The sequence below is a fragment of the Pararge aegeria genome, chromosome 3, assembly GCF_905163445.1.
Source record: "Pararge aegeria chromosome 3, ilParAegt1.1, whole genome shotgun sequence".
Lineage (NCBI taxonomy): Eukaryota > Metazoa > Arthropoda > Insecta > Lepidoptera > Nymphalidae > Pararge > Pararge aegeria.
In genome coordinates this window covers 13,993,674-14,005,822 of record NC_053182.1, presented here as the reverse complement: position 1 = coordinate 14,005,822, position 12,149 = coordinate 13,993,674, and the positions used below count along the sequence as shown (strand labels likewise).

At 33.2% G+C, this 12,149-nt stretch overlaps 1 protein-coding gene across 1 annotated transcript in view; it reads left to right on the top strand.

Moving 5' to 3' along the window:
• Window positions 1-629: 629 nt before the first annotated feature.
• The window catches only part of LOC120637382 (cAMP-dependent protein kinase catalytic subunit 3), a 52,036-nt gene continuing 40,516 nt past the window's right edge, over window positions 630-12,149 (top strand). The window contains exon 1 of the mRNA XM_039909205.1: window positions 630-1,085. Coding sequence (XP_039765139.1) covers window positions 908-1,085 — 178 coding nt within the window. The 5' untranslated portion in view covers window positions 630-907. The remainder of the gene's footprint in view (window positions 1,086-12,149) is intronic.

Here is a 12,149-nt window from a genome sequence, read left to right as displayed (position 1 = left end):
CTTCGTAATAGTTGCCAAGTCACTTATTTCATCTTACTTGGAAATGGTTAGTTAATTAGTGTAATTTACGAGTAAATTTACTAATTTAACCATCCATAATCCTTACTGATACCTGTAATGAATGTTTAAGTGTAAATTAAATAAATAAATAAATATACTAAGACAATATCATCGCCATCCAGTCCTAAAGTAAGCGTAGCTTGTGTTATGGGTACTAAGATAACTGATGAATATTTTTTATGAATAATATACATAAACATTTATAATAGATCCGAATTTAAAAAAAAAACCAAACCAAAAAAATGAACGCGGGCAACTGTTACTGTGTGTGTAGTTTTTGATGTTCTTAAAAAAAATTAAAAGTAATCGACACCGGCTGGAATTTGAATCGATGACTTAGCTAATTTTATCCTAGCCTCTTTTCTTTGAGTTATTGGAGCTTCTTATTTCAGATATAACGTGAAATAGGTATGGTTCGTATAAATGGTAGATACATAATGTTTTTCCTAAAAATGTATTCTTTTAAACTTAGTGTATGTCAAGATATTCGCGTACTACTACGTTTGATACGGATCTTAGTAACGTAATTCGCCGACCGCTGCCGGTGAGCAGTGAGAATCAAACCGCGTCGTCGTAAGAACGTGCCAAACGTAAATAAATGCGATCGCGCGCTCTTGCACTCGACGCCTCCGACAAAAATATAAAATCAAACAACTGGACTGAAATAAATCATGAACGTTTTCACATATAAACTGTAAGTGTAACCTGATATAAATTCTAACATAAAAGCAAAAAATAAAGCAAAAGTTATTTTAGTTTGCAATAAAAACAATAATGGTTTAAACTTTTTAAGCTCTCTTGAGCTTTTGGTTAAAAAAATCGAATATTCACACGGAAAACTTTTAAAATGATGATGGCTAGTGCAAAATTAGTGAGAGACTGTAGCTCAGAATTAAGTTCTGACGTGCGGTCGCTTTCGGTAGCATCTTCCACTGAAGAACAAGATTGCACCACAACAGAGTCCGAGTACTCTGAAGAGGAGAAAGAATATGAACTAGAAGATCTCCAAATTCTCAAAACTATAGGTAAGCGACATTACTTTAAAATTAAATGACTAGTGTTTGCCATCGTATATCGGATTCTACTAAACCGATTTTGATGAGGGTCAGAGCATTATTTAAGTCACTTAGACTTAGATATAGGCTTTTTAAATACGAAAGTTTCGTCAGAGTACTTGCATTACGTAAAATATAGTGGGATTTCAGATGGTGTACCGTACTACAATAAAATTGTCTACTAAAGATTTACCTTAATGAAATTGGTAGGTTTCACTCTCCATTCGTATTTAATGAATTTTGGAAAATGATTTTGACAGGAAGGCTCGTCTTTTGCACCTTCAGGCTAGGTGCAGCATTATAGATCGCTTATTTTATTTTTTAATTTATGGTAGGTTACAATTTTTTACCAAACAACCATCCTACCTATATACTCTCAATTTTAAAAATAACGAAAAAATAAATAATAATATTAATTTTTATCCAGTTGACGTCAGGCCTGGTTCTGAAAATTCCCAAACAGAAAACCTTAATAGGTATATTCATAGTTATGTTGACCACGATGTTATAATAGTACCTATTTATATATATTAAACCGATTTCTAGAAAGTAACACCTATTATTGAAGTTATTTAAAATTCACTCACTAAAATGAAGTAGAAAAAAATATATTTTATTATTTAATAAATAGATAAAAGATGTGATGTTGCGACATAATGTTTACACAAATAAGTCTAATAATAAACTAATAACAATAAAAATTCATAACACATAACCAACAGTATAAAATTAGTTAAAATTCTTGACTTCAAAAGTCGTATGGTGGATAAATAAAATGTTATATTGCCTAAAAGAAAAGTTTCCATTAGGTATTAGGGAAAGAATTTATCGTAATTGACCTAGTTGCTTTGATGATAACAAGCGAAGCTGATGTTTTCTTATTGTTTTGTAGTTATTTATGTTTATTACTGTACTATAAAATAGTAGATTGCATTGTTGGAAATTCTCGTCACGTGAAATTCTCTTTTAGAAAATTATAGTAGTAGAAACCTTATCTAGGACCAATTTTACCTCCCAAATAATTAATTCTTCATGCAGTGATGATAAAATAATTATTTACATACAAGGTATGTACCTATAATTCTTTCGTTAAATTACGAAACATGAGTTCGAAATTCTTTCTTCGGGAGAAATCGGTTTACGTTTACGACCCTTTCGCGAGTTAGCGTCGAAAGTTCTTCGCACCTATCTGCAATCTTCAATCTGACGTTGATGGATAATACCGCAACTTCTAAATTAAAAGTCATGTGTCATCATTATTACATAGTATTAAGTAAAGTCAGCCCGTCGCGTCTTTCTGTTTGAAAGCGCTAATCTCTAGTCTTGCACAGATTCGATATATCATAATAATATTGGTGCCAATTCGGGTGTCAGTACTTACACAAATCCGCAACTAAAATAAATGGACAGGTCTGCAAGAGGATTAAAAAAGGAGGAAAGGATTACTATATTATGAATTTATATTTATATAAATACTTTTAAGCAAATAGGTACAAGTTTTTTTGTCCGTTGAAAGGTTCTGACTTAATTCCAAGGCTCGTAATCAGATGCTCATAATGTTAAAATGGGAACAACTAGAAGCTTTCAAATAAATAAGGCAAAAACAGTGATATCAAAAATATGCTAAGGATAGGTGCATGCGTTACTTTCCGGAATCCCATGATATTATAGAAAGATTAGGAAAATCATAAATATATAATTTGAATAAAGATTTAAGAAATTATAAAAGCATCGTACAACATATTATCCTGGTTATCGGTATATATTATTAAAGCAAATTAAGTTTTTGTTTTTATTTATTGTAATAACATAAAAATTTATTGCGAAAAAAAGGATTCCCTACCAGTCAACCTTGGATCACGCATAGAATACTAAATTCGTGGTAGGAAAAAAAAGGCATCAAATACGAAATATAAAAAACTACGAGTCAGAAATCTGATAAGTGTATGTGCGTCCTTCCTTGACTTCTATAGCCGATACTAAAAAAAATTACATAAATTTTGTTAGTATCGGCTAAAGAAGTCGAGATAAAATTTATTCGGAATACTCAAGTCAATGGTTTCCTTTGTGATATAGGTAGGAACTCCAAGTTTCTAGTTACATGCAATAAAAATATAAAGCCTTATAATGATTTAGATGAAGTGAAAAGAAGTCCGACATTTTTAATTATTTTTCGAAAGAGGTGGAAATATACCCAAACCAGAGATCTGCCTTGCTGCTTCAAATTATCATGAATTATCCTAAGAAAAGTGCGCGAGCCTGCTTAAGCAGTTATATGCTTGGTCTGCAGCCATGGGCGTACCTAGGTTCTGATCTGGAGGGCAAGTGAGATTTTTTTAGGTCCGATCGTCCGCGACTGCTTTGTCATCCACACTAAACGAAGACACCTACATTAAACATTGGGTAGGTATTTGTAGTGAATTGTGTTCGGACAAACACCCGCAAATGATTTTCGATTATTCAAAATACAAAATTCAAAATTCAAAATTCATTTATTTCAAGTAGGCCTAATAAAAGCACTTTTGAAACGTGAAGTCTGTCTGTTTGTAGTGATTCTACCACCGGTACGGAAGGCAGATTCTACCGAGAAGAAGCCGGCAAGAAACTCAGCAGTTGCTCTTTTCCAACAACAACAATTTACATTTTGCATTTTAACATTCATTTTTCTATCTTGTGAGAGCTGAAAGCGGAGCCGGATGCTTCCAAGCAACCTTGTCATTCGGTTATATAGGTAGTCTATAGATACTTGTAATAAAACTATAACTGATCGAATTCTGCACGTTGATCTGAAATTTTAGAGGGTCCTCTATAATATATCCTACTAAAGCAAAAACTGTAATTTTTTTTCATTTTTGTCCATTTGTCTTTATCTTGGCCGCCATATTTCTTTAAAGAGAAGTTCATACATGATCTGCGAGATGTCCAGACGGCAGCTGCCCTCTCCAACCCACTCTGGGTACGCCCATGTTTGCATCGACTATAACTTAGTAATTTAAATAGAACAGTTTTGGTTATTTTCGTATTCTACACTAGTAGAACTTCCATTAGCCCAATAACAGTGTTTGTTATTAGATAGTCTACTTATCTGCTAATATATTTTTGCTTGTAATAGTCAGGTTAGTGGTTTGTAAATACAAGATAAATTTGTATCAATGTCCTTGCTCTAAATATGTCGTCGCGCAATATTGCACAGCGAAAGGTATGGTTGCCCCCACTGACCCAATTATAGCGGGGAGGTACGAGTCAAGGACATTCGACTATGGGGTTTGATTTAAATGGCACACAGTTGACGTCAACTGATAGATTTGCATACAATTACTGGAATATATTATAGTATAGTGTAATATAATATATGGATGACCTCGCCTTGGTCTAGTAGCTTACGCGGTTTTGTTTGGATTCTCAGGTTGGCCAAACTTTTACACTATTGGCGTATAGTTGAACATGCGAAGTACCTAGAAAAATATAAGTCCGAGCAAAATAACTTAGGTTAAAGTAAACTTTCACTAGAAAAAACGTTTATCTAGATTATTTAGTGTCGTTAAATAACTAAACCAGATTAATGTCGTTTCACTTTGTTTTTTAATTATTATATACTATATACCTACTTCCATATTAAAAGGGTTTGAGTATCCACACAAAGATTTAATTTTAACTTTATACCTCTAAATTTCCTTTGAATCTTGATAGTCACAAAGTCAGCCAAGTAGACTGACAAAAAAGTGATCATGTAAGGGTAATTTGTTATAATTCGCAAATAAATTAAATCAAATCTTTGTCGTGTAAATGCAACATGACTTGTTGCAAAGCCCGCTATTTCCCCATGTAATGCACTGGTTAATTTTAACTTTATACCTCTAAATTTCCTTTGAATCTTGATAGTCACAAAGTCAGCCAAGTAGACTGACAAAAAAGTGATCATGTAAGGGTAATTTGTTATAATTCGCAAATAAATTAAATCAAATCTTTGTCGTGTAAATGCAACATGACTTGTTGCAAAGCCCGCTATTTCCCCATGTAATGCACTGGCTATAATATGTGATGCCCAGCGATATTATTTGCATTAATTAAGTGTAAAAATCTCAAACGCTAAGAAGGTTCGCGACATGTGTATGAATGTGGGAGAATTTAGGTACCTACAGAAATTCAGCGGTTGAAAAACAATAGTGCGGGTGAAACAGAGCACAAAAACGTCTCTCAGACAGATGTATCTGGTTTACCTATTATCCTCTCGACGCCCCAGTTACGACGGTAACCACTGTATCACAATTGTGTTCGCTTGCCTTTAAATCTTTATACTCTAGAATGTCGCATTATGACCGGCACACGGAAATCTTATATTCAAACCTTGATAAGATTAGTAGATCAAAATTCTGATTGACTGTATTGTTAAGGAGGCTTGTAGGTTAGACTTGTATAAATTTACACCGCTGTGGTATATCGATTGACTTTTGACACTTATATTTCAATTATTAACTGTATTTATCCATCCTCGACTAATTTAAAAATATATTTAAAAAAACATTCAGGAAAAACAATGAATGTATTGTCTATCAAAGAAAGTTATAATCGTTTGTCGGTTTGTCTTTTCCCGCAAACTCAAACTTTGTTGCATGTTATTATAGACCCGTAAGTTTATGCCATGGTCTTGTATCTAACTCTGCTTTAAACATTGTCGGATTTAAATTTCATTTTCACTATTCGCGAAACATTAAATATGATGAACTTAGTTTATATACCTATTTGTTTTCCCAACATTGGTCGTAGTGGTCAAACAGCATCTACCGTTTGTAAGAAAAGTGCTTTGTCAGATCTAGTTTTTAATAAACAAGTTTTACAATGTTATGTGCAGACCCTGAATAAATACTGGGAAAATACACACAATTTAAACTATAATTATAACGATTCGAACAACAAGCGTTGATACTGTTCGTGTTTGAATTGCCATTGTCACGCGTGATTAGCACTGTGAATGTGGGTTAGTGTATCACGCAAACTTTAGGGGATCAGAAAGCAATACATTAGACACAAGAGAACATACGTTACGTTACCTACGTTATCTCAGAATACAACTAAACGATGGCATTGTCTCGACAGACGGCCCTAATTGGTACGGTTTGATTTATTACGCTTATCATTCGGTGAGTAATATATTAGGAGTGCCATACGCTGATGGAATCTAGATATTACGTCTGTATTTTATCTTTTTAGTTATTATTTTCAATTGGGGAAATTTTTCTATATAATAAGCAAAGGTAAATTGGTCAAAGTGCTAAGACCGTTATAGCGAGATGCACGCGGGTTCTAAATGATCGGTGATTATGACTGTGCCACAATTTTTTTTTCAATTAATTACAATCTAACTATAATTAGCTTTCCTTGTGACATTCTAATTTAATGTTAAAATCATGTTAGAATGCTTCTTCGTTTAAATTAAGGTTCACACGTTTCTGGTAGCTTAGTCGAAAGTTCTTTGCATTGAACTCAATTATTTATTGCTGTAAAAAAAAATTGAGTTGGTCATAATTGAAAGAAAGAATTGCAGTGGTTTGTAGGGCATCTACAAATGCGCCAGTTTAAGGAGAAGGGGCATAGGTTGCCAGAATAATTACCTATAGCGTCTCATAAAACTGGACAGAGTCGTAAACACGGCCATACACTAGCCACGTGCAGCATATGTGACCGCTTGCGGTTCGACGTCGTATAATTATAGCTTAGGATTAGAGTGAAAATAGAAATAGGTGTAAGTTTTGAGGCTTCACGAAGCAATAACAAAGGCATAAAAATAAAATAGTCACCACAAGTCGCCACTATAAAGAATATCTTTAAATTTTACCACTGCAGTTTCATCAACGTTCGAAAACTGTTACCGCGTGTGAATTTATTAAATTCTAAATGTTTTCAAAGCTGTTTTCTGGCAGTTAATACGACTAGTTAACTTCTAAACAAAATTTATAATAATACAGTGGAAATATTTGTGAACATTTATCGCATCTTCATTTATTTTATCGTCATCATCATCATCATCATATTAACCGATTGACGTCCACTGGACTTGGGTTTTTTGTAGGTTAAGACGGCTTGTGTACGAAGTAACTGCTTAATTATGAGCTTAGGTACCTACAAACAAAACCACCTCTAATAATATAATGGCAAAGATCAATTACACGATACTAGGTATAATGTTAGATTATCATAGTTCACACATTACTTACAACTGGAACGACGTTTGGTCGGTTTTAGAAAAGAAAGTGAGCAAGACAATGCGGCGCGGCGACTGCGGTTAGTAGCTGAGACGCGTCCGTATGGAACCGGTCCTATATTGTATGCTTGAACGAAATGTGGACTTTTATTTGCTCTACATAGATGCAATTTGCTATATATTTCGCTTTATTTTATCGGAGAATTTTTCTGGATTTTCTATTGGGATTCTATATTGGGATTTGTAATTCAAATTGAAATGTTTATACGTGTTGGTATTGATTTAAGGCTGCTAAACCACATTGTGTCCAACACGATGATGATGATCTAGTTCCAAATAAGTATTATTTACCTGCTCCATAATGGAATCGTCATCATCATTGGCACTCCAGCCCTTTGAGGGCCGAGCCTGTTTCAGTCACACCTATCTCTATCTTGTATCCATGCTCGCCGATGGCTTCTGCATCTCGGTCTACTCCATCTATCCATCGCAATTTTGGCCTCTTGATCGATCTTGGCCCGCCAGGCTGTGACGTCATAATCTTCTTTGTTTGTCGATAAGGATTGTATTAGGATTCTTCAGAGTGGAAAAGAGAGCTTCTTTCTTCAATGCGATGTAGTAAGGTATAAATAGGTAATGCAGAAAAGTGTATTTTTCTTAGTTGTTTTAATTCTAAGTTATAGCACGCATTGATATTTGAGATGATAAAGTTTAATGATACAGTGCAGATTTCCGGACCTGCATCATTGCCTTGGATTTTCGATTTGAGTTACCTTGCACTTTGTTGTAGTACCCTTGGCCGATTTCCATACTCTGTTTACTTATCTTAATTATTATTAGGTGTAATAGGTTCGCGTTCAGGAATCGCGCGGTATTCATGTTGTTAAACATACGGGCGATAAACTTGAAAAGGTAAACAATTTAACATGGCATGCAGTTTTGAATGGCATTTAATGCAGTCCGGATGCAAGAGATTTTATGTATTATTCATTGTTCCTAGGATTTTATCGATTTACTGTTAACGTGTTATCATTTTTGCATTGCTCAAATAATTGACATAATTGTTTGCTATACCTTTAGTACTTTTTTTATTTAAGCTAGCCTTCGACTGCGATCTCACGTAAGTGATGATGGTAGCGGGCTAATCTATTAGGGCATTTAACCTGCTTTCTCAAACATTTTACTCGTCTCATAATAATAGGTACATGCCTTTCATAGGATACCAAAGATAAGCATAGACCCACAAAGGCTTTCTTATCCAAAAGTTTAAAGTGAAGACTTTGTAGAAGTAGTATCAACATTTGAAATTCAGCATTATGCGCTGGTGAATGCAAAATATTTTAATTTTGACGTATATTGTTCGACATTGGCACTGATGGATTTCGTTTTGTAACAACAACAGACTGATCTACGGATCTCCTAGCCGCTGCCAATCACATAATAATCTGATAAAGTTGATAGAAATTGATAAATAACTTATTATTCCACATAATATAACTATTTCTAGCTGACGAGTTTGTTTGTTTTTATAAGCAATTAAGCATAACTATGAAAACTAACCTTAGAAACCCAGTTAACTATATAAAAGCTCGGGCGGACGATGTGACGCGGTTAGTTGAGGGTATATTGTGTAAAATGAGAATAAAAATTTATATAAGAAAAATTTAAATTTCGAAAGTCGTCTCGAACTTCGTGTACTTGGGTAGGTTGGCTGATAGAGATCGCTTTTAAGCGATAAGACCGCCTATTGTACCTTTTCTTTCTTTCTTTCAATTGTGTTTTTTTATTGCTTTGTCTTTGGTGTACAATAAAATGTATTTGATTTGATTTTGATTTACTATAAGATAAACTAAACATGAGTCTTTCTCGTTTCATTTAATATAAATGGTCGAAATTTTAAATTTGTCTATACTATAAAAAAAATCTTAATAAAATATTCTAAACACAAAACGCTTTTGAAAAGTATCTTTGTTTTGATTTCACGTAGAAATATATTGTTGTTAGAATATTCCTATCCTGTTCTATCTCAGATACAAATTTAACGGCCAACTTTTGTGTAGTTTTAATGCTAACAAACGGAAATATATACTTTCCCTTAGCGAGGCATACTTATTAGTTCCAGCCGAAATATAAGTGACCTCATTTACTGTTTAACTTTAAGAGAGCGTTTAATTAAAGGGGTAGGCGCCAAAAAGTATACGCTAGATTTAGTTGGTTGGCAGCTCTAAGTGTTCTTGGTATGAATTAATTAGGAGGAACCTAAATTGAGCCATAAATACATTTTAATTGATATTTTCATAACAAGTGATTTAAAGTGCCATTAGGCACGTTGCATGCGAAACAACATCTTAGGTTGTAATTTATAGCCGGATTGTTAGTGTTGTTCTAGAAAGATAGGTTATTCGCTTTTGTTTCAATATGAGAGGCATTGAAAGCAATACGTAAATAGAAGTAAATAAAGAGAAATTTAAAGTGTTCGCTAAAAATAACATTTAAATTGTAACTTTTGGGTTTTTAAGTTATAAAAAAATAAAGGTAATATTGACAAAAGAAACTCGCTATTTTGTTGAGATTTTTTCTTCAGATAGTTATACAAACAAATATTTTTATTTAATTTCACTAAACGATCTCATGGTCTGTGGAGTTTTGAAAAGTCAGCCGAAAGTAGGTACTTGTTGTACAATATTCTTGTAACGTACCGCAGTAATAGCGGTGTTACGCAATGCGTAGTGTACATCAGCGAACGATTTCCAGATAGGTACGATTACGAATAACGATAGTACTTTCACCAAGATGAGTTTGATTTTACCGTGACATTGTGCGTTCGCTTGTCAGATACATATCTTTGAGATAATGCTGGAGTTTTTAATACATAGATGGTACGAATTACGAAGGTACACTATCAAGTTCCTGATTTTCTGTCATTGAAATCTAAATATACTCGTAGCGACATCGATTTATCTACTGATTTTCCATGAGAGATGGCAGCACTTTAACACAATGTTTTTAAATCACTATTCGAGATTCAGTTAAGTCTAAATTAACACGTGTTTAAACAGAAGATCTTATGTTTATCTTGTGCTTGAGTGGCTACAGATGTTGCTTAAAGAATAAAATAGGTAAACAAGTTATTAAAACTTTATAGGTACATAAGCCTATCGTTATTGAAAGCATAAAATATGAATGCTTGCATACCTGTTTGGTTATGTAACTGAGTGCATGTTATCGAAGATGTTTGTCATCCGAACCTCGGGGCTCAGACAGACAACTTGAGAGTAAAGCGTCAAACAAGTTGTTCGTAAATTTTGTTACTTACATATTAAATAATTATACCTAATATAATAAGCCAAGAGCAAATAATTATTCGAAAGATTTTAATAAAATTACTGTACGTGTATAAGTTATAATTCCATAATCATGTAGGTATAAAAAGGTGTCAATTAACATTTTCCGAGCAAAAGCGGCACTTATTTAGACCTACTTAAACCAAAAAACTTGTCTGAATAAAGGTAGAGTTCCGTACGTTGGAAGGAAATACTCGTAAAGGAAAAAATTAAACGATATAATCTCATTCGACTAATTAATCAGAAATAAAATTTTAATTATCTTATATGAGTTCCCGTCTTGCTATAATATTTCCCTGATTTTTATTGTATACCTAGTTTTTGTCATATATAATATACCTAATACGGTAGAGCGCCATTTCTACTTTTTTTCCTAATTTAGTGAAATTAGGTTTTAGTTTTATTTAGTGAAATTCTATAGCGGTTTTACATTCTTATCTTTCGCCAAACTCTATAGAAATTGTTACACACAATTACTTTATCACTACGACGCTAAATCGCTGCCCTACGCTATAAAGTTACATCAACTGAAGTATATCTGCTTTGATAAAACTGCTTATTTTTCAGTTTTTACAATATTTGAATTACATTTATACACCTATATTTTCTTGCAATCCATGTAAAATTATATTATGATGTAAAACGTTGATTTTTATTTTTAGTGCACTAGTCGAGTGCTCGGTTACGACACGCCAAACAAAAACATCAATATTGTTTCGTAACACATTTTATATCATATAAACCCTTCCGCGATAAACAGCCAAATATATAATTTATATGAGATTTACATTACGAATATCTTAATTTTGCATACTTTTAAACAGCACTTCTTGCTTCTTTTCCAGTAAAGCAAGGGCGGGCTGTATATATTTTATAGAGCCTGCATATATACTAATTCTGCAAAAGCGTTAAAAGACTTTTTGTAGATTCTTTGGGAAAAGATGCTTAGGTAGGTTGATCTCAATTTTCAAGAGTAACCAGAGTTATCTATGATATTTGTTGCAGTTGTCAAATGATGACGTTTAATTAATGTGCGTAGCCAAATTATATATTAAACCTAACGCTAAGGTTGTTTTCTGGTTGTTTCAGAAATATAAGTTTGTTCGTTGTTCAGTACAGGCAAAGCAACGGATATACCTAGATATCTTATACCTACTTGAATTTTGGAGTAGTTACGCACTGTCATAAAATATACAGATTAAATAAATATATGGCTAAATAATTGTAGTTTGTGCCAAATATCGTAAGAGCGTAACATCAACAAAAGTATTAAAATAAGCGCCCTCAATACTTACTCGTAAGAGTTTATTTTATAAAATTGAGCAGTGACGTTACTTTCGCTTTTTCAGTACTGAGGTACGAGTACATTAAACTATATGTAGGAAATAATATTATGTTTGCTTACAGGCAATGTGTGTTATTGTGCCCTAAAAATCTCTTTTTTGGATTATAAACCAAAATACCTGCCCATTGCAAAACTAATGTAAA